Here is a 24,996-nt window from a genome sequence, read left to right on the forward strand (position 1 = left end):
AAGAGGCGTACTCGCTATTAAAGCCAAAACAATTCTGTAAGCAAGTAAACCATTTCACACTCTGTCTTAAGAAAAAAAAACTCTACTTTGCCATCCCTTATTAAAATAAAGAACAACCACCACTTCTGCAATGACTTTTTAAAGTAATTTTCTATTCTACGTGTTTCTAACTCTACTCCCCTGAAAAACTTCTTTTTACCCCAAAACCTAGTCTAGCAGAAACACCTCACATTCATCCTCCCCTTTTACTTTCATTATATAAAGAAAAAGAAACTGCAAACCTATTAAACCATATCCCATGTGACACCTCTCCTGGAAATGACCAGTTACAACCTTGACCACATTTTCAACTTGTCCCTTACACAAAATATTATGCCTTTCATTTGAATATTTGTAGTATTAGACCCCCTACCAAAAACACAAAAGCTTTCCTCCATTCAGACTTCCACGCAAACTTATTTCTTCCAGCTTTATGGAAAGTGTTAGAGAAACTAGCCTGTTCTCATCTGGCCAATTATATGCAACAAACCCATCTCCTTTGCAGTCAACAACTTGGCTTCTGGAATGGGAGAAGCATTATGACTGATATCTAAACTCTTTCTTAATCAGCATGGAGAAAGTCAGTATGGCTGGTGCTGCATTTGTGGACCTCACCAAGGTATTTGACTTGCGTTGTTGCCTCACAATAAGATGTTGTCGTATTCAATTCTCAGCTAAAGCGTCTTCTGTGTGGAGACATGCATGAAGGGGCATACCTTCGTTGAAGGTTGTACGTCAGGGCTGGCAACTCGGTACGTAAAAATCTACTGCCAATCATTAGTGGATCAGAGTTCCGCTGTGGCGACCCCTAACCGGGAAAAGCCGAAAGATACAACAACAACCAAGGTATTTGACTTGGTTGATCACAACCTACTGTTCAACATCCTCCCAATGTCTGCCTGATTAAAAAAAAACTTTATGTTTAATAGAGGCTTACAGATCAAGGTAGAACCTTCTCTGTTAGATCAAGTCCGCATAATTAATAGTTCCTTAAGGGCATTTTCTCCATTAATTTTCTCTGTATTAATTAACAGATGCCTAACTAACCTTCCAACACTATTAGTAATCTTATATGCAACTATTGCTATTTATAGGTCAGACTTTTCCCCTGCATCATTTAGAAAATTTCTAGAATAGGATCTCATTCCATTTTGCTAAATTACACGAATCTTATTCTCATCTACAAAAAAAAGCTATAATATTTTTGACCTAGCAAAAGCTTGCAATGCAGTGATAAAACTGGGAAATAAAATCAATTCTAGCAATATTATTGAGACCACTAACACATTCTGGTATCTGGGTCTTTGGCTAGACCAAACATTAAACTTTCACCATCACATATACATGACAAAATTAAAAATTAACAAATTATTTTTCTAGTCCTGGGAGAGTTCTCTTTATTTGACCCCCAGAAGGTAAAGCAGCAGTGGGGAATGAAATTCCATTTGCAGAGCTTTAAGGATGGCCTCCCCCTTATTGCTGCTGCCCCCAAGAGACATGATCCTCCCTGCAAATAACTTGTGAAAAATTCATTGGTTCATAATTCTTGCTCCATAACAAGAACACTACTGCCAGGTCTTAAGAAATGCCAGATTGTTTCCTATCAAGCAGAAAGTAGCACTAGTCCTGGGATCTCTTTTTTTAGAAACTGTTTAAACTATAACTATTTCCCTTTTTTACAGTCAGGCTGTCTAATTGGCACTCCCAGTACAACTGTAGATCACTCCCTTCTCATGTTTATCATTCTATACCCTTCATGCTTGCAGTGATCATAGTTTTTCAGTGCTAGCCATCAAACTTTGGGAATCACTGCTTGACTCCTTGAGAAGTAGTAAACCATACCATATTTTTTCAAAAACAATCTCAAAAAGCAGCTGTTGGAAACTGCCAAATGCAAATGCTTCCTGGATAATATACATCCATAACTCAAACTAAAAGTGATTATAACACCAACTTAAAGCCTAAATTCTGCCAGCAACCTGAACATTCTTATCCACCCAAAAAATTATAATATATGCAGTTTTTATTTCCTCCAAGCATAAAACCTATACATCTAGAAAATGGAAGCATTCTACATATATGGCTGTATTCAGAAACAGTTAATGCAATGTATTTCATGAAATAGCATGGTCAGTGGTGGTGAAGGATGAAGCTATTCAGAGATGCACAAAACACAATCATGCTACTGAGAAAATAGTGTGGTATGCATTGCATACAAATAACTGTAAATGGGATACAAATGAGAGTCATCATGTAAATAAAAGTCATTGCATATGCAAATGAGGACATCAGACATTACAGATCAGTTCAGCAATGTATAAAAATAGTATGATGAACCACAGAGATCAAAGATTCTATAGACACAATGCACTGTTAGCTCTGTATTGAGCTATAGGGACCTTGCCTGCTCAAGAAAATGTTGGAAGGGCTGTCCAACTAACTGTGCATGCTCAGGTACATACATGGCCCACTTTACAACAAGTTATGATATTGCTTTGGGCTCTGTGGAGCCCATGCTACCAGGTCACACTGGCACGTATAGCAGTGCACTGCTGACATGGTAGGTGGTCAGTCTATTGGTTGGTACAGCAGCAGCTCTATAATGTGTGATGGCCAAAATAGTGTTCCCATTCAGTATGTGCATACTAGCTACATCCCCACTAATGGACTCTTGTTTAATACTACTGTTGATGTTCTCCATAATGCCATGCTGCCCTTTGGCACATATCACATGTTATACAAAAATGTGCAGACATGTGCTACAAGCTTCCATTTTTCATAGCTAGGTAGCGGTCATGGTTTCATCAGACAGTGACTATGGCAGGGCTCCAGCTTCAGTTATGAGGTTTCACTGTAAAAGGTATGCATGACAGAAACTTGTCAGGACCCTAAATGGTTTCATTGGCATCCATCACTATGGAGAGCAGTGGTACCACAAATACAGTGATCTGTATAAGTGCCACCCAGACTTTCTTGTCAATGGGAAGAAGAGGTTAGACAGGGAGAGCTACCTGCTTTTTGTAAATTGATTGGTATTGCAAGGGATAGCCACCTGCTTTTTGCTAGTTGACTGGCAATGCACTGACACTTTTATAGGCCTTGATAATAAATGTTAAGTCAATTAATTTGTCAGGGAAATTTATTGTTTCCTCCATGTGGCTGACCATCAGTTGCCACCAGCTCCTCTCCTCATTCACCACTGGACCCACCATAGCCTCCCCAGACTTACCCCATTCCCCATCTGGGGCTGGTATGGAGTTCAAGGATGCTGGTGCTGTGTCATATTGCCCCCTCCCCCATGGCAAACTTGCCAGCTCTGAAATTGCTGCCCTTGGGAGGTGCATGTAAACTTTGCAATTGCAAAATCCCCTGACTGAGCAGCTCACCCTTCATGCAGCACAGAGCTGGCCAGGTTTATTAGCTGCATATTGCAGTGAGCCTAGGCTGCCTTCCTCCCCCCAGGATGGACAGGCTGACATCAGCCTATCATTCCTTTCCTGCCTCTGTGACCACTGTAGCACCAGTGCTGCTAATCAAACATAGGTTATCTGTGGCACAGTAAGAGCTTTATCCCTCTGCAACACAGGGCAGTATTTGTCAGGGGATATGGTGATATGTTTATGTTCATTTTGTTTTTTGCAGCACTACAGGAGATAGAGGCTAATAGATTGACCTGCCAATGGAGATGTGCCAGACTCACCAGTTAAATGGGTGAGTGCAGGGTATTGCTGCTAGTTGTGTGATGCACCTTCTGAATTGTACCACTTGCTTCTTTTCCTGAATTCTGCATGTTTGTTTTTTTCTTCTCCCCACTTATTTCATTTTCTACAGGATCAGTCACGAATGCAAGCAGATGTGAGATGGCAGCCACCATGACCTTACCCTGCCATACCAAATTATGACTCCCCAGCAGCCCCAGAGCGGCTTCATTGCAGGGAGGTATACTGTCTGACTTTATGATGCTTAGACTTTTAAATGCACTTTAAGGTGAGAAGAGAGAAGATGACAGTACATAGAGAGATAAGGGTAGTCCAAAGTTAAAAAATGTTTCATATTGATATAGTATAGTATATATTCCCTGGTGGTGGTTCTCTAATTCTTTGTGTTGATGCTGAATGGTTTTACTAATGAAATATATCTAACTATGTTTGCTGTACTGACGTATCTGTGTGTATGAGTCTGTGTGTGAGAGTGTGTGTGTGTGAGAGTGTGTGTGTGTGTGTTACACACACACGCACACACACACACACACACACACACACACACACACACACACACATATGCACGCACACACACACACACACACACACACACACACACACACACACACACACACACACAGACACACACACACACACACACACACACACACACACACACACCTTACTCATGCTTGCATATACATAAGCACATTACTCCATCCATTTCAAGCTAATATTCACATATGAATTTGTCGCCTCACAGTAAGACGTTGTCCTGTTCGATTATCAGCTAGAGCGTCTTCTGTGTGGAGATATGCGTGAATGGGCGTACCTTCATTGAAGGTTGTGCATCAGGGCCGATAACTCGGCACGTAAAAATCTGCTGCCAATCATTAGCAGACTGGAGTTCCGTTGTGGCGACCCCTAACCGGGAAAAGCCAAAAGACAACAACATTCACATATGAATTTACAATAAAATATAATGCTGTGCAAGGCTTATATTTTACTTCTTGTAAGCCCCCAATATATTATTAATCTACAGAATACATCTATGGACCTTTGGATAGTGTAGTACAAAATGTGCTTGCTCATTTGCTCTTCTCAGGTAGCTCACATAAAACGTTAAATAACCAATGACCAATAAACATTTTTATAAGGAAATGCATGTACTTAAATGAAAATTAAGTACATGCATGAAGACTGGTATTTAAAAGTACATAACACACATTCCAGGATTAACTTAATATGTTTGTACTTCATATCAAGATCTTAAGACCTGTTAAAGTTTGTCATAACTTATGTATACTGCATGCAGAAAGTGTCACAGATTTCAACAGAAGTCCTAACTAGGAAAAGAAGACAGGCATCAGATCTACCCCCTTTATACCCTAGTGAGCAAGAAAAGTGTAGTCACAGCAGTCACATGAGAAATTTTATATTAGGTGATGCTCCACAATCAGATATTAAGAGCAAACTGGGGAAAAAAGAACACAGGTCAATTTTGTTAATGCAAAATGCAAGGCAGAGAAATGAAGCTGGGGCGTGTAACACTGAAACCCCGCATGAGCACTCATTAAAAAATGAAACTATTCACTGCAAGCTCAAGCCATTTGTGTTCATCATAAATTTAAAAATACTTTACTGGAATCCAAAAGCTGGACTGAGTGATATTCTAATGTATTTCTCCCCATAAATGCCATGGTTTTCCTTGGCCTACTGCACTTTTGTAAAATGTGCACACTCCCTCACCATGTGCACATGATGTCAAGTCATAGCAACTATAGGCTACGATAACATTTCATAACTGGGAAGATTCCTGTTCCTAGAGTCCTAGACAGAATGTCTAAAGAGAAGTTAAAGAATTGTTTAAGATGGCTTGCCTTGTCTCATATCTTGAGTGTAAATATTTTTGCTTATTTGTAGTCATAAACCAAGAAAGTGAATAAATGAGTGTGGCTGCAGCAATGTAATGTAGATAATAAGTTGCTTTGTTTCTGCTTTATTCGACCAAAGTGTAATGGACCATCCATGACATACCATGGATGTTCATACTGACACCTGTTAGGCTGTGGTGATGCACTAAAGCTCAATGTAAATGTTTTAGTAGGAGCTGTTGCACCTTCCACTTCTTCCATGTGAGGGCTCTGATCTCAAACCCACAGATCTCCAAATATATTACCAATGAAGATGCACAGACATGGAGGAAAGGGAAACACTTCCTCTTGTAAAATGTTTTGGAAATTAAATTTAGTTTCTGCCTAACCTATGCGACAGATAGATGTCATAAAGTTTGGCACCAGTCAGATCAACAGATGCCATATTTTGGAGTGCATCATAGTAAGCTAATGTAAAGGGACCAGTAGTATCAAAACAGAAGGCTAGTCACACAAAATAACTTTTGATTCTTCACTGTTGCTGACTACAGATAAGTACAGTGACTTACTAAAGCATATAAATATTTCTTTAGAAGGTGAAACAAGCTGCATATATACAGCTTATATGTTTTTTGCAAGACTAGAAACAAGAGACTATATGTATATTGTGAATTCAATTAATGAAATAAATGTCATAAATGTTAAGTAAAGTTTGTAAGTACATGATCAAATGACTTTACCCACAGTTTACTTGAAGAATTACCAGCGAAGTATAGTTAATCATATAAGTGGGCAATTTTTCTGTATGTCATCACTGTTTTACATTAAGGTATCTGTGTTGGGTGGAACTTCCACATTATCTTCTGCTTGAACTAAATTCAATGTCCTTCTATTCCACCTTTACCAGAGTGGTTCATCCCTGCATATCTGCTCAGATTTTCTTATATTGTACTTGCATCTATTACTTAATCCACAATAAATCAGTTCTGCAATACCTTCTTCCTTTTTTGCACTCTCTAAACTTAGGAATAGCACTTTGCTGAGGTCATGTATGATACCTCAGAAAATAATGTTTAGTAAAGACATTCTCTCACACTTTGTAGCTGGTTCTCTATGTGTAATAATGGGCAGTATTTGTGAGGACTGATAGAAGAAAACAGGTTTAGGCAGGAACAGATAGCTATTTTGCATGTTTGAGTGTTTTACAGTCAAGTTTTTGCCTGTGAGCTTTATGTTATCCTGCTGATGATTTAATCTGTGCTGTGAAATCTGCATCAGAAGCCATTCTAAACATACTACGGGTCTATATCACATCAGTGAACGCTAAAAATAGCGAACGCTGATATATCGAACTTCAAAGTCCAAAAGTTGTAAAATGCGAAGGAACGGATCAGTGAATTTTTTCCCAGGGAAAAAATTCGCTGATCCAAAAAAGACAAGAGTATAAAGTCAAAATTAAATACCCCCACACCATCCCAACTTATATATACCAACTCCGAGATCGCACCACAATGAAGAAAACAGCAAAGCCCAGAGAATGTCCCAGTGAATTTTTTCCCTGGGGAAAAATTTGTGGATCCATTCCTTCACTGTTTTCAGCTTTCAGACTTTGAAGTTTGATATATCAGCGTTCGCTATTTTTAGCATTTGCTGATGTGATATAGACCCACGTACTACAGCTCTTTAAAAGAATTTAAACAATCTGATGACCCTGGTGGTTTTCCATTGGAGAGGAAGAATGAAGAGGGTTTGTGACCATATCCTTTATAATTATGTGAACAGACTACGACTATAGTCAATTTCCACTCCATATTCCACATGACAGAAGGGACATAAGCCAACACACCGAGCAGATGGCAACTTTTAGCAACATACCTGCTCATAGATTACTACTAGGCTAACTGCCATTGTGGGTCATTTTAAGCCTAGCCAATTACCCATTGTGAGAATCAAGCCCTGCACCTTATGTCTGTAAGGTAAACACTTGAACCATTATGCCAACCTCCCACAAAATGACAAGCTCACTGGCAGTATGCCCATGGTAGAACTTAACCTACAATCTTCTGATCCAAAATCAGATGCCTTATCCATTAGGCCACATGGCCAACTAAAAGTCATCCAGTGCAGACCAAATGATTAACCTAGTATTGATGTTAACAGCTCAATGAGTCAGGAAACCCTGAACCTTGTCTGAGAATTGAACCTCATATCCCCTGCATTCCATTTGTCTGACATTGATACTGGCCCAACAAGGAACTGCTGTAACATATTTGCTTTCCCTCATGCTCTCAAATATCAGCTATATACCTATCTTCAGCTGCCACTGCTTACTTTCTGCTATATACCATAAGAAACCATTCAAAATGTTTTATTTCCATTAATTGTCATGGTTTAAGTCTATGCAGTTTTGAACTCAAGCCTTTAAAATAAGATTATAATGTGTTATAGAACCTCTGAGCATCTGCTATACTTTTGTCAAGAGTATGAATGCAATTCTGTGTATGAACTATTATATCTTGCTTCCAAGATTTCATTCTTTCTTTCATCCTTCTTTCTTTCCTCTGTCTTTTCCCTCGTTCTTTTTCTTTTTATTGTAGACTGAGGTAAGATTTTTTCCCTTTAGATTAAAGTTAGACGATTAACTTTGTGGACTCAGAATTGAATATGATTTCAAGACTGACTATTTTACTGATTAATTGGATGATAATCTGACTCTGAAGCTTACTCATATGTTCCCTGTCAACATACACTCTGCCTCCACAAAATCTGTAGATTCTGAAGAATTCTGAGGTCATCACCTTGATACATGCATTTTAACCACATTGTATATGAAGTAAATGAAACCAAATAATAAATGAGCAACTGTTTTGTGCTGGCTTAACTGATAGCTCATCTGAGTGTTTGTGTATTCATACTTTTGTGTACAGAAATACTGTCTTACTTGTGAATATAAGATCATTTGGATGACAGATGTTTAAAGTTTTAAACTATGTAAATAATCATTTGACTATAATTTGCTTAAATAAATCCTGTTAAAACTTAGTCAAAAAATCTTTTTGCAGAGCAGTGCTGTGTCTGAAGTTTCTCTATGGCAGGGTAATCAGTGGCTGTGCTGATGGAAAGATCCGAATATTTAACGTGTTTTCTGGGGACTGCCTGAGAATGATCAGGGTCAACAACAGGTCTGATCCCATCCTATCATTCAGTGTCATAGACAACAGGTTAGTGTGTGGCCATTGGCCTTTTGACTAAGATCAAGTTTATCATCTGCTGTGTATTTGTACTTTCTTATATTTTCACAGCAATCTGAAGGTTTTCTTTCAAGTTTAAGGAGTGATTAAAATGGAACTGTTTTGAAAATGGAACTGTGCCATTAAAGTTTAAAATTATTGACATATTACTACTACTTATAATATATCAGCAACCTTGCTAAGAGAATGCTTACAAATTAATCATGGTTTTCTTCCAGCAAGGTTATCTGCATCTCACATCAGTTTCCACTCTGTGTAGGCTTTTCATTCTCCTTTCTTGTCTCATTGGCTTCCTTCCTAAGACATGCCGACATCCTCCTCTTGGCTTTGCTCTTTCTGCCCAGTCCCTTTTCTTCATCCTCCCATATGCTTAATTCTTCCTGAGAGTTCAGCCAGCTCGTTGCTGAACTCCAGGCACCCATAATGCGTACTGCTAATCCCTCCTTCCCCAACATCTTGTAATCAGATTTCCTAAAGTCCAATATCTTACTCCTAGCATCAGGTCCCTTTACTTTATAGCAAACAGTGAAGTGTACTTACATGATCATTGCTTACAAGTGGCACCTTCACCTCTACCATGCCCCATATTCCTTCCTTTCTGAATCCACTATGGCTAGTATTTTGTAGCAGTTTCCTGCACCAGTTATGTGCACTGAGTTGTTCTCTCTTGTTACATTTCATGCTAGTATATTCCATTCCACTTTTGTAAGATTAATATCTCCTATTTCTCTAATTAATATTCCACATTTATTCTTTTTTAAGTAATCATCATTATTTAATGCATCCAGGGGTTGTCAGGTTGTATCATTTCAACAGTCTCATTCCCTTCTTCGTGCCCATTAATTGCTGCCCACTTACTTTTGCAACCTGCTCCCTTCTACTTCTTTTCTGGGTACGACATTTTCCTTCTTTTTCTATATCTTCTAACAGTTCATAGTTTGTGTCCTGCCTGACATATATGACCACCAAACATCTTGCCTTGTCAATTCTTTCATTACTGGATTGTCCTATACCTTTGAATAATCATGTCCTATTTCCTCTTTTTGATCACCCTGGCCTTGGTTATTCCTATAATATCCGCTTCTTTTGTTTCTATGAGTGCCAGCAGCTTTCCCATTTGTTCCTAAGATTTTGATTTCCTGGTTGGTTTCTCTCCTTCTTTTGATACTTCTGTCTCTTTCTTTTTCCTCTGCTCTCTTCCTTACCATGCATTTCTTTACTTTGCTGTTTTACCCCACCCCCCTCTACCCCAGTTTCAGCTTCAGTTTCATTAAGCTGGTTTATCACAAAAGACCATTACATCAAATGACACAAGTCAACAACAGTAAAATAATAATAATCAAGAGTAATAAATAAAACACAGAGTTATGGTCTGCCATTAATAAACTTCTGCAAGCAGCACTAATCAACTCACCCCCTCTTCCAACTGCAACTCTACTGTTGACATTGCCACTCAGTTTAACAAATATTTCACCGAATCCATACTAGCCCTCACTAATAACAACTGCCCATCACCTCCTCCTAACCTCCCATTCCCAACACAAAATAACAATTACTTTCCTTAACAGTCAGTCCCACAAGTGCTATTTATCAATATCTCAATAAACTCAAACACACAACTCTTGCCGCTGATAACCTACCCTCCAAATACCTCAAAATTGCAGCCAAATCCATCTCATATCCAGTCTCTATACTAATCAATCGCTCTATCTCAAAACAACATGCCCCAGTCCTTTGGAAAAGAAAATATCCCATATAATACCATTACACATAAATGGAAACTCTATAGAACTATCAAACTACCAGCCTATAGCTATTTTATCTCCATTATCAAAACTTCTGGTAAAATGCATGCCTTCACAAATTCTAAAGTATCTCTTAGCTAACAAGATTTTGTCTAACACACAGTGTGACGTCCTTCCTCTGGGCCAGTAATCAAGAAGCTTCAATCCTCACCACGGACACTGGTGAGGGACGTTCACTTGGAACAAAAATAAATACACACAGTATTTCCAGATATAGCTCTCGGCACCAAGCACAATTTCCCTTAAGAGCACACAGGGAACACACTCCAATCCTGGGGCTGGGTTTCCCTCTCTCTAGGCTCCAAATAAGACTTCCCACTGACCACAGCTGTAGAGTCAAGTCTTCATCCAAGTTGTACCAAGCCAAGTCCTCCACCACACACACACACACACACACACACACACACACACACACACACACACACACACACACACACACACACACAAACATACACACACTCACATGCAAACACACACACACACACACACACACACACACACACACACACACACACACACACGGGAAAGGCTGACACAGATTTAACAGCTGTGCCCCCTCCGTCCAGATGATAAGGTAGATCCACTGCCACCAGCCAGCTACTCTAAGGCTGTTACAAGGGTACCCATTATACTTAGTGAAATTAATACTAATACCAATGGTAAGTGTTTGACCAATGCAGCAAGGCTTTCAGGAGTGGCCACGGTGTCACCAAATAAATATAAGTATTCTCAAAGATTAAAATATTCTCTAAAAGACCAGCCACAATTAAAAGTTTAAATATATTTAATAAGAAATAATCAAAGAACTTGAAACTAATAAATGTCCATTTACAGTAAACACCAGAGTTTCAGTCACAGGAAATATTAAAAATAACACAGATGGATAGATTCACACAGATATAAAAAAAAAAACAATACTAACTAATCTCACTATATTTTCCTGACTGATATAAAAAAAAAACAATACTAACTAATCTCACTATATTTTCCTGACTGATATAAAAAATGACTATTCCCTGGTTACTTACTAATGCAAGGCAAGATGCAGTGGGTTAGGGGTCGTTCTTTTCCGGTTTCACAAACAGACTGCTGAGAGCTAGGTGACATCTCTCACTGATCTCTAAATATCATTTCAGTGCTGGCTATAGAATGACATCATATCTGGTCATCTGATTCTGGTTCCCACACTACCTCCTTTACTAGAAAATGAACCAGAATCTAGCAAAATGTGTTACCATACACACACACATAGAGCATTGCTAAGATGTGTTAGAGCATCTGGAAGCTATAAAACCATTTTGAAAACTTCCACCCTTCCCAGGGTAGCAATTAATTCACCCTAAGGGCAATACAGTAGGATTCCTAGTCTTTGTTATCATAGACATTTTGTCTCTGGCTGCAATCAGAACTGCAAGATACAATCTTTATGGCCTAAACCAGGTAAATTAATTTCAGATTATTTTTCAAAGTTAGCTGGACGGATATTAACCTCTTCTTTTCCAGTATCTCCTCTTACAATATATATGTAGCTGGACTGAGATTAACCTCTTCTTTTCCAGTATCCTGTCTTACAATATATCCATTTCAAAGGCTACAACACAGTCTGATATACAGTTGTATTTCTTTTCTGTCCAGCAGGACCCACTGTTGGTACATTTTTAACACAAGCAGCTTTACAAATACATTTTCAACACAAGCACCTATACAAATTGGTTAGATATACAAATGACGTATAATTCTTTACAAAACTCCAGCTAGCTATGCTGGCATATGTTACACATCTACTACCTTACTTCTCCTGGCATAGCTGGCAGCACCTCATATCATCCCACACAGCACGCGTTCAGACTTAATCACAGCACAACCACAGCCCTTATCAGCATCATCAACACTGTTAATCATCTCCAGAATGAAGGCAAACTGGTTTCTTCTATATTTCTGGACCTCTCAAAGGCATTTGACGCTGTTTCTCATAATAAACTCCTAACTGTACTTTCTGAACTTATCCTAAGCTACTCCACACTTGCATGGTTCCAGAACTATTTTTCAGGTCACAAACAGGCATTAAAATGGCAAAACAACCTATCTCCTCTTCTGGCTGTTACTTTAGGTGTTCCACAATTGTCTATCCTTGGTACTCTTCTCTTTATCATATTTACCAATGGCCTTCACACTGCCACCCTACATGCCACCTTAGTTCAAAATGCAGACAGTTTAACCCTAATCTGTTCTGTTCTGTTCTTCACTCCAACAACTTCAAAAAATAACACAGAAATTCTTTACTGCAGTTGAATATTGGCTTTCCAGTGCACAGCTCATAATAATAACAAAACTAAGCTGATGTTATTTCATCCTGCAAAATCCTTAGATCCCATTCCTCCATTCAAAATAACATCAAACAACAATACTACCATTACCCCTAAACCAAACTTCTGGGTGTCCTCATAGATCACAACACGAAGTTTGACCTACACATTGCCAAACAATAAATAAATTTCACAAAAAGAACACTATACAGATGTAAAAAAAATACCTAACCAATAATACCAAGACCATTATTGCAAGAACTCCCATTGGCTCCACACTTCTTTATGCATCCAAAATATTCACTAACCTTAGCAAATCAGACTTAACCAAACTAAACACCTGTTACAACAAATTTGCAACTGATTCAAATTACAGATTTCACAACTGTCAGGCCCTTAAAAAACTCTCTTGGCTAGAATTATCCAATCTGTTTTCCCTTAATCAATTTGCAAAGGCCCACCAAATACTTTACCACCCATTAAAAATTCCAAGTCAACAAGACCTACTAATTCACTGTTCCAACAATCGTTTACTATGATCCAGTAATAGATCATTAATTAACATAACCAGAAGCAAGAATACATCTGGGGACTCCCTGTACTCCACCTACATTGCAAAAATGTGGAATTCCTTGCCTCTAAATATAAGATCCACAGCTAGCAAAGCTACCTTTAAAAATATTCTCTAATCCCATTTATCTAGTTCTTGGTTATGCAACTATTCTAACCCTGGTTAGCATTAACACAATTAGCCAGCTATTCATAATAAGGATTGTTACTTACTGAGCCCTCTTTTATATTCTCTTTTTATCTTAACACAATTACTTAAATACCTAAACATGAGAAATACAATAGCTGTTTCTCCTTGCTTCAGTTCCCAGTGTAATTTACTGTATATATTCTTTTTTCACCCTCGATACTTATTCTCTGTTAACCTCACTTATACTACTGTTATATGTAAATTAACTGTTCTAATTCTGCTTTATCAACCTAGAAATGGAATCTCTGTTAGATGAGTGAAACAATGCGTTTTGTAATATAATTAGTGCATTGTCTTACTCTAATTGTAATGATGGCTGTCCTTATGCAACAATTGTTATGTACAGCATTAACTGAGGTTTTTCTCCTATATTGATATTGTAATGTATGCTTGTATTTTTTACAGTCTTATAATATTCATATTGGAGATTTACTCCCTGGGCTTCAGCAGAAAATGGGCAGCTTGTCTAGTCGGACTTTCCTGGTAAACAAATGTAAAATAAAATAAAATAAATAAATATAACCATGAGAGGCAAAATTACATATTGAATTATCAAATTATTGGGTACATCTCATGCCATCAAATACCATTTCAAAAAGATAAGTTTTAAGGCATCAGTTTAAAGAATCTGTCATCCTGATGTACTCTTCCAACTGGCTTCTAGCACTGCTGATCCTCCTGGGGTGAAGTTAAGCTTACCCTTAGTATACAGATTTAATATCATCACAGCCCTTATCAGTTGCACCAGCAAACTATATGCTAGCTCCCTGATGCTAAATCGTATCACTGAACAATGTTACATTGTGTCATTTTTCCTTAATTGAACACAGCATTACTCATAGAGTAAAAACATATCTAGAAAGCATTTTAAGGGAAGCAAGTCCCCCCTGTAGCCACCATCTGGAGGAGTTTGTCACCATACCACCCTTACTTAAATATGCTACCCTCATGGCTGCACAACAAAAAACAAATCTGCACTAACAGGTCACAGAGACCTTGCACAAGCAGCATGACCATTGTGAATAATGTTAAGTGCATGTGTTTTTAATGTATTTTGCTGAAACAGATGTGCAAAAACACACTATGACGAAAAAATGTCAGACAACCACTGTTCTAGCTATTACCTCTTCAGTAACTCTTTGTACTGATCTAGACTATTATTCCTAACACAGATGGCTTTTGCCATTGGCAGTACTTCAGACAAGGCTACAGAGTACCATATTACCCTGCACCTTATAGCTAACTTCTGCATTTCCTAGTAATTTAAGTAAATTCCACCTTCCTCCAGAGACCATTTTGATCACTACAGATTTGACCATATATACCATCAAACCTGCAACTATTTTAACTGCACCAGACTCCTCTACTCCACCCTGCTGTCCTACCTTATTCCCTCTAGTGATAAACTCCTCAATTGCTAACACATATGCTGTTCTTCATTATCCTATCATTTCCTTCCCTGTACCAGGCAACTTATGCTAATTTTTCCCTGCTAGACTCTCCATACGTTTGTTCTTCCCTCTACTAACCTTCTTGTACTCTCATATTCTACTGCTTTACACCTTCTGCCTGCCTTACTTTCTGAACCAGTCCTGTTCCTTTTTCCTGGGATAACATATTCCTCCCTTCCTGTGCCTTTGATCCAATGTTATAGTCTTCTTCCTCCCATCCAGTAGCTCTTGCATTTTCCTACACTTCTAGTGCCTTTCTCACAGACGTCATGTTACAAACCCTGGCTGTTTCTGCCACTCCTTCTCATTCAGTCATTATCTTTTTCCTTCTGCACCTTCACTCCTTCATTCGTTTCCCTGCCCTTGCTTCCTATTATTTCTGATTAGTTTCTTTCTTTCTTAGTGTTTATTCCTGTAGATTGTTCTGCCTTATCTTTTCCTCTCCATTTTATTATCTGGAGCTGTGACTTCCTTGGTTCTATCTGCTTACATGTTATCAGCCTTACTGTGCTCTCTTGCACCCTTCTTCTGGTCTGACCTGTTCTTCCTGATACTGCTTGACCCTCCACCTGACCTCTGTCTGTCTAGCTGCCTGAGCTCTTTCACCTCATTCAGTAGTGCTCCTAGCCTCCAACATGTCTTGCAGCACCTTTTGGAACATTTGTATAAGAGTACTTCTTAATTGTACTATGTCTACTCTGATAGTTCAATTGCTCATTAATTTTTCAGCATCTTTATTGTGACACAGTGTATTTACTATATAAATTGTTAAAATGTTTTCTGTCTGTGGAATATTTGGTTTTGAAATAAGAAAACATTCTGCAGAACCACTCTCTGTGCCATATTGTTGCTTCACACCCAGCATACCTGAACATCTCCCTCTCCTACTTACTACTATCTGATGTGCTCCCTAAAACCCTTATCTTTCTTGCTTCTCATTTTTATAAAATGTTTTCTATCCCCACCCCCATTTTAGCTTCTTCATTTACATATCCTCTTACTGATCTCCCAGAGATTATGTTATCTCTCTGTCTCTCTTTAGGTCACGTTTATTACTCTCTCGTGCTATTCCATGTAATTTAGTGCTAAACTGTAATATGTGCTAATTTCCTGCCTCATCCTGTGATGGCAAAATGTAATCCAACACAGTTTAGGATTATTTGTATAAACAGTGAAAATTGCTGTTCAGAAAGTATTTGTAATTTAAGTCCCATTATAATGTACAAGGCTGCACAATTCAAATATTTATTCTCAGTTCCTGCTACTGTGCTGGGCTGCCAGTAGCATGGTTTGATGCTTGCTTGCCTTGGCAAAACTCTGTCAAGCCCTAATGAAGTTAGGGTTGAAAAAAAAGTGTTTTTATGTGGTTGCACTTTGCTTTGATGGCAATCTAAGATTTTTAGTTGATTTGATCATAGGTTCATAGGAGGGTACTAGGCTATTGGCCCTAGGGCCTATATAAGCCTAGCCAAAAATGTACCCTGGCTTTCGCCACCCAAGAAAATTATTTTCCTGTGCCCCTGTCAAGCAGAGCCACAGAAGTGATACCTGGGGTGAATTTCCTATCTCCCATCCAATTATCAAGATTTTTCTTGAAGAGTGCTGATGAGGAGCTCTGTTTGACATAGATAGGTAGTCTGTTCCAGAGTATGGGAAGTCTCTGGGACAGGAATCTATCCCTCCAGCATGTTCTGTTTATTGTGGTGACAAGGTTTAGGTCCCTAGAGCGTGTAGCTCGGAGGGGATTGGGATTTCTTTAAGTGGAGCATGTCCAACAGCTCTGGGTTTGACATAGCTTTTTGTCTGTTTCATATCTTGAGCAACAGACTTGCACTAAGCTCTCTCTTACTATTAGCTCCTATGATGTAACTAATTTGCTATTTTCTGTCTGTCTCATGCTCTAATTCTGTCTGCTGATTGATCCTTTAGGAGCACTTAATAGTATTCCCTTGTTCTTGGTTCATTTGCTCCATTTGTTGAAGTTTCTGTGTTGTCCTCTGCATGTATCTCCTTTGTTTTGCTCCTAGCTCAGAAACACCTACAAGACAGCAAGTTTCCTTACATAAAGATATGAAACTGTGCTTTCCAGTTCTTTTGAAAGCAGTATCTTGTCACATTGAATTTAACACTAAAATTATTTTTTTTATCATTTATTGTTCCCAGTAGTACTGCGGTGGTGGTGCTGCGGTAGCGTTGTCACCTCCCAGTAAGATGTTGTCCTGTTCGTTTCTCAGCTAGAGCGTCTTCTATGTGCTGACATGCATGAATGGGTGTACCTTCGTTGAAGGTTGTGCATCAGGGCCGGCAACTCGGCACGTAAAAAATCTACTGCCAATCATTAGCGGACCGGAGTTCTGCTGTGGCGACCCCTAACCGGGAAAAGCCGAAAGACACAACATTGTTCCCAGTAGTAATGACACTTGAGAAGTTCACAGGGTTTGTTTGCTTTTTCTGTTATGTACCTGACTTATTCTAACCCCCCAGGCTGTCTTTATCTGCTTGGAATGTATGATGTCACATAGCTGCTCCTTCTTGACTGGTCTTTTAAGGGAGCTCCCTAATTGACTGCCTGCTGCCCTCTTTCTATGTGCCAGTTTATTCTTTTGGAATACGTAGCAGTGCACTTGTGCTCCTTTCTGCTCTTAGCTGCTCCCCCTGTTCCTAGTTCAGCAGTAACATAACCACAACATAGTGATGCTGGTCCCGCATTTCTGTTTCTTGAAACTGTGCTATCATTTACACCTCCAAGCACCACCAATCTGTAATGAACCTAGCACTGAAAAGCTATTTTTTGGTGAATGCAGTCCCTGTGTTCAGTGGCTACTTGAAATGTTTGTCTGATTTGTCACCTTCATCTCTTAGGTTAATGGCATAGAAGGTCATGTGTACAACTGAGCCTGCATTATGCAAAAAGTAAATCTGCATATTGCAACAGACAACTATACACTATGCTTTAAACAAACACATTTTTAAAACAGGAGAAATAAAAAAAAACATCTCGGACATGGTCAGCCCTTCAAGAAATAAAATGTCATTGTGTTGACTACATTTTACATATAGTGATTCAGCGAATAGATTGATTTGAATTATTTGTTAATAATATTGATCGACTGTTGTTGCTTCAATCAAATTAAAATGTTCACATTAAAATTCACAAAATTATGTCAAACATTCCACAACTTTATCTGCAGTATTCAGTAAACTGTTCAACCAATCAAATGTATAAGATGAGTCAAACAAAATAGTTTCATAAATTCTGGAGTTAAGCTTATGATCTAATGGCCTTCAAGAAGCATGATTTCTGTTAACACATGTTAACACATTTTGGGATTTTCTGTTTCCTATGTGCTTATAAGTGCTCATTTTTGAATATTGTAAGTGTTTTGTTTAATAGTGCTATGAGAAGTAATTTATATCAAAGGTTTCAATGAGTAATGAATCTGTCCTTTCTGATTCTTGTGGATCTGTGATGGTTATGGTGATTCTGCTTGTTGTATGATCTAAGCACACATTTTCAAATAGAACTGGATAAGTCATGGTTTTATAGGCCAAGAACAAGTCCCCTCTAAGAAATCTGTAGGATACAGAGAGCAGGCATAGTTTCTACAGTCTGACAGAGTAATTCACGTTTTACTGCCTCTGTGTTTTGTTTATGAATTTCTTAACTGTGTCAGGTGGCTTGTTTTAGACTCTGGAAAGTAGCAATCCAGTGTTGTACATTTTCATCTGATTCAACTATGGGTTGTCAGAACCGATCAGATCCAACCTTAGCACCAACTCTGAAGCTGTTCTGTTCCAGGGTCTAACTCCTCCTCTTCTCTTAATTCCCTGTACTCCACCTCAGTACTCCAGATCTCATTTAGCTCTTGAAGAATTCAGTTGTATCTGTGAGAGCTCATTATTGCTATATCTTTTTTTGTGATATTGTTCATAGTTGTTTACTCCTCCCTCTACCAAGAGAATTTCCTCTCCAGCGAAATTTGTCTTGAGGGTACTTAGATTGCTCTACCCATCCAGCCATTGAGACTAGCCTTAACACTATTCAAAGTAGTACTTTATATTATAGGTAGAACCTTATAAATATACAATTCACTAATACATACATGCACAACTTTTAAACAAAACTTATGATTGTAGTTTATAAAAACTTTTTCTTAGAGTGTGTGGAAATTTTTGATTTTTTTTATTAGTATATTTTATTAGAACATCTTTTTATTTGAATAACTGATGTGTGAGTTTTTAATTAATTAATTGGTGATATCATTGACTGTTTCACCAGGATGTCTGGGTATTTAAAGTGTTTTTGAATTATTTAGGCAAAAGCACATAGTTGTTTAATAAATTATACTTAATATATGTCAATGGTGTTGTATTTGTCTTTAAAAGTAGTACTTTGCTTGACAGGTAGGAGTAATTTGTTCCACAGACTGGGAAACACTGAGTTTGGAAATTAATCCCTCCATGACGTTGTTGATGTAGATTTAGGACCTAGCATGGGGTGCTGGTTTGCAAAGAAATGAAAAGGTAATATAGGATTGTGTCAAAAATGGGTCCACTTTCTAATCTCGAAATACTGAAATCTCGAATTTCCGAATGTTGAAAGTGCAGTTATTCAAAACTGCACTTTGTCGAGTTTCAATTTCCCGACTCCATGTTAAGTGTGCTGTGGTGTGTAATTTAGTGTGTTCTGTCTCTTTAAGGGTATTGTGGTCTTGCAGCCGATGTTCGTTTATGTACAGAGATGCAGGTAAGTGTTTAACTTTTAAGGGTTTTGGTAAAAAAAAATGTATTTAATTTTTGTGGGGAGTTGTAAGAGTAGTTTGGGGTAGGTAGGTGAGAGTGTATGTGTGTGAGTGCTGAATGTGGTGATTTTTGTATGTGTGTAGTATGTGTGTGTGTGTTATTAGAGAGTGTAAATATGATTGTCTGCAATGGGAGTGTAGGGCAAGTAAGGGAAGGTTTGTGTTTTTTTTCTCAAGTTAGTGCAATCTTGGAGTTGGTATATATAAATAGCGGGGGTGTGAGGGGGACACAGCCTCCCACATGGGGGGTGCAGGGGGCTTGCCTCCCTTCATAAATGTATCGTTGTTGTATTGTTGTGAGGTATTTAGTGTTCATGTATTGTTTTCGGGGAAGGATTGGATTTTTATTTGTGTTGTGTTCTTTTTAGTATTTTAATCATTCATTGTTTTGTACTTTCGTGTTTGTGAGGTTTCGAGTTTCTAGTCTCAAAATACTGAAATTTGAGATTTCAGTATTTCAAGATTAGAAAGTGGACCCATCAAAAATTGGGACCCAGGTCACATTGAAACAGCCAGTAGGCCACTGAGTATAAGGAGAGTTTTGTTAAGCTATTGGGATAGTTGAAGGATTTATATAGTTTTTTATTTCTTGGTTAGAAGTCCTAGCACCTTTCCACTTTAGTGATACGCTCGGATTTGTACATAGCAAAACTGCCATTGTATTCAATGATGGTCTGATAAGGAAAAACCTCCAAAAAAGACAGCCAGCACTTAATGTGAGAGGGAAAAGACTTTAATGAAGTCAAACCACAGTCCACAGACCGGTTTCAGCCCAGAAGCCTTTGTCAATGTATAACAGCAACTGTAGTTAAGAATCACATATATATGAGTAATTTTCAAAACACCATTAAGAACCAACCAGTCAACATTCAATTCATAAATGATCATTCAAACCAGGTGGAAATAATCCACCCAGTCTCACAATCCAAGCTTTCTCTTTTAGATCTATTCTCAAACAGCTGTTACAAGAAGAGTTTTATTTGGCTGAGTAGCAATTTAAATATCTATGTAAAATCTGTGACAGAGATAGCTGCTGTTGACCTGAAAATTCAAAAGCATCAAATAAATCAACAGCTCTTAAGTACAATGCCAAGTTATAAATAAAGCAGTACATTTGACTGAATTTGGAGATTGAAGAAAAACTGTACACAACTTCTATTTTGGCTGTCAGAACTATTTATTGCCAGTGATTAGTAAGCAAATAGAAGAGATGAGAGCATATATTAAGGATTAGCCCCCAACAAGGATATCCAGACTTTCCCAAACAGTTTGTAAGACTAGCTCACACATCATCAGATGCAGCTTTGATGTAACAGGTGTGAGGCTGAGGGCAGTTTAGAATGTTAATATCCCTTTTCAGAGGGTTTATAGTTTACTGTCCGGAGCATTTACAGAAAAAAAAAATCAAAAGACCAAGAAGAAATAAGACCACATAGACAGTCAAGCAAATGTTTCACACTCCTCTTTCCTCTTATAAAAGAAACTTCCCATCTAACACCTTACCTAGTTACAGAAAACAAAGCATAAAAACAATAATATAAACAGAGGAAACAATAGCTAAGAAAGCACCAGGTGGAGAAGTCTACTCAGGAAGAGCAGGAACACCACCCAGACTCTACTCAAAGAGACAGGTTATTTTCTGTTAACGGTGGACAGTGAAATTGTTGCCATCATCAGCCACAAATTGTCCTCCATCCCCAACCCCTAGGAGGAATATTTTCACATTTTTTAAAACAGTGTCTCAGAATCATTACAGATAGTTGTGTAAAAGAAGTATCACAGAGAAAGTACATTATTTAATTTGCAACAACTCCTTTACCATGCCCAAATCTAAGCAGCCCAAGAGATCACATTCTTCTGGCATTGCCATTAATGCAGCAGTTACTGGACAAACATACAGCTGAACCAGTAAAACTAGAAGAACAAGGAATAGATTCTTCATGTTACCAAAAATAAAAAAAAAAAACAATATCTATAGGTCTGTTATACATCTCACACATTTAAACCAGTTCATAAAATCAAAAATGTTTGAAGTGGTGACACTACAAACTTGATCTCCACTGCTTCTATTAACTGCAAAATGATTTGCTTGTTGCAGTAGATGTGGTACAGAATGCCAATGATCATATTGTCATTCACTGCATTCATTTTCTGAGATTTCTGTGAGGTCTTCTTCCATTTCCAGCTTACCTGCTAGACATATGACATTTATACTGCTGCAAGAGTGTTAATTAAATGCTCTGCTCCAGTTTTTCCTTGAGTCATACTTTTATCATTCACATTTATCAACATCTGGATGACTGTTTAATTAATTGTCATCTATAAACAATTTTCTTTATCAAATTCTATAATAAACTCAGAGTCTGGGCATCATTCTCATTTCATATAAATCAGATATTTAGCCTGCTATATCAAGAGATTATTTTCTTATTTTTGAGAGGTGTGTGTGTAGATGTTATTACTTCTGTGATGTTTCTTTCCTCAGGATACACTTGATGGTAGAATTCTTTCTACAATGGTCCAAGGGAAAGTCTTTAAATTTAAGAGCATTTTGCAGAGTTCTGAGTTAAAGTGCCTTCTCAATTCTGCTAGTGCCCAGTTCAAGACTATATATAAGATATTCTAGTATCTCAATAACTTGTGGAATCAGAGCAGCTCACTTCAGACTGTCGTTCCATTCATCCATGCTGTAATCAAGGACTTCCCTTACTGGCTTATTCAGGTTTAAAAACAGGTTATCCATTATGTTGCTTCATCTTCAACCCAGAAAATGACAACATATTCTTTAGGTTTTGTCTTGGGTGTACTTTATCAGAATAGTAGCATTTGAGGTTTATGGTCTCCATTACAGAGGATTAATCATAGCAACTGCAAAGAAATTACATTTCTTCTAACTTTCTCATCATTCAGGTTAGTCCAGAGGCTTAGAGCTCTAGAGCTGGTAACAGACAATACCATAGGAAGAGGGGCTCACTGTTATCCTCTTTGCACACTAATTCATGAACATTTGGGAAGAAGAACTTCAAATCGACATATCTTTTCATTTTATTTTTATACCAGGTTCACTGTTCTGACAGACTCTGTTAAGCAAGAAAATCATTGTCTCCCACACATACAAGGTAGTCATATATACCTTTCTTTTGATCACTAGATTATGGGGTCTTTGAAAGTTAGATTTGTTTGCCTTTTATCTAAATAATCAGCTTCTGCTACTTTATTCCAGAACTTTCATTCATTTCCACTCTAATGAAGAAATGTCTTTAATAATACATTCAGATTTCAAAATGCAGTGTTTCTTCAGCTCCAAGCCAGGAAGTGACAACAAATCCCATAGACTTTGCCTTGGGGAAATATTATCAGGACCCCAGAGTTCAGTCTTATATACTTTGGATGTTTATAGATATCTTGGATATTATATTGAGAGAACAAAACCATTGAGACACACAGACCACCCATGTATGTCTTATGCAGAAAAAACAATGTTATCCATTTACAGAGCAGACTCCTTCCAAATGAATTGTTTCATATGCTGTGTTAATTTATTTGACATTTATTTATTTATTTGACATTTGTTAACCGGGTTAGTCCAGCTGAGCCAGAAGCCCATTTTCAGTGGAGACCCAAGGAGAAAAGCCCCATGGTATTTACATACATACATATATCCAACAAGTATAATATAAGCATATAATCTGAGTTAATACATAGTAGTTGTAGTGAAATTAAGAAAAAAAAGAAAATAAGCATAGTTTTGCATAGACAATACAGTTTTAAGGTCTACAATTTGCAGAAAGTAGCATCACAGACTGAGTACAGGTTTACAATTTACAGAAAGTAACATCACTGACTGAGTGTGTACAGTACATATTTATGATTGAGTCTAGGTAAACTGAGGATAAAAATAGGTGTAGGTGGAAGCTCGCTAAGAGATTCAGTAACAGAATAACATAGAATATGAAGTCGCAAATTGCTCTGTTTGTAGACTCAGGAGAAGCGAAGATGTGACATTACTTAGTAAAGACAATATACCTGAAATGGGAGATTAAAGGGAAGAGAGAACTGTGAAGATGGTTGAGAGGGGAGAGAAACACATACTGAGAGAATGAGAGGTAAGGTTGAGAAAGGATGGGAGGATTTAGGTAGGTTCCAGACATGGGCAGGTCCATGAGTTAAGGAGGAAGAGTTTTAGTTGCTTTTTGAATTGGTTAGTGTTCGAGGTGTTTCTAATGTAGGAAAGACATTTTGGGAGGATGAGAGGTAACGTTGGGAAAAAAAATCAGAGGCATAGCTAGGGTGGGGTAAAGGGGCAGCTTCCCTGGCTCTAGAGTGTTAGGGAGCATGATCAGCAGATCCCAACTGTTCTTCAGTGCATTACTGGCATTGAAGGCTGGTATTGAATTTGTGGTCATGATTGAAGTGCTGCATCTTCAGCGCAATACTGTCATTCAGAAATTAATGCTAATTTTGCATTTATGGTTAGAACTGAAGCATTGTAGCACTCTGCATGTGGCATAAACTGTAACAGCTGCTTGCTAGTAGCAGTTTAAAATAAGAGTTTTTTTTTTGAGGGGGCAGCAGATTAAAGAACGAAATCAGGCTAGCTACACCTATGACAAATATACATAAACAACTCTTTGGTTGTGGACGTTAGGGCATATTTTACAATTAGCAGTTACTACTGTAATTTTTGGTTTTCAAAAATATATCTGCTTAGAGTATATGTGAGGCCACTACTTGGACTTCTGTCTGCGCTTTTCAAAATGTTTTTTTGCATCTCTCCAGCCATCAAGCCAACATCTCCTACTGCCCCTTCCCCAGCCTCAGAGGCTAGGGATCATGGCTGCCACCCTGTGAAGATTATTAGATTTTTATATACTTCTAAGACACACCTCTAAAATCAGACATACAGTAGTCACTCAGGTGTATGCATGTATGTATGTATGTATGTGGGTCTCCATATGCATACCAAATCTCACTGCAGCAAAATGGTCTGCTTTCCTAATATACCTG

The 24,996-nt window shown here is 38.0% G+C and overlaps 1 protein-coding gene across 1 annotated transcript in view; it reads left to right on the top strand.

Annotated features, from left to right (window-relative positions):
- The window catches only part of LOC122799619 (CMT1A duplicated region transcript 1 protein-like), a 922,387-nt gene that overhangs the window by 767,050 nt on the left and 130,341 nt on the right, over positions 1 to 24,996 (top strand). The window contains exon 11 of the mRNA XM_044068803.1: positions 8,677 to 8,835. Within this exon, the coding sequence (XP_043924738.1) occupies positions 8,677 to 8,835 (159 nt within the window). The remainder of the gene's footprint in view (positions 1 to 8,676; positions 8,836 to 24,996) is intronic.

The sequence above is a fragment of the Protopterus annectens genome, chromosome 4.part0 (assembly GCF_019279795.1).
Source record: "Protopterus annectens isolate FY-2018-M chromosome 4.part0, PAN1.0, whole genome shotgun sequence".
NCBI classification, from domain to species: Eukaryota; Metazoa; Chordata; order Ceratodontiformes; family Protopteridae; genus Protopterus; species Protopterus annectens.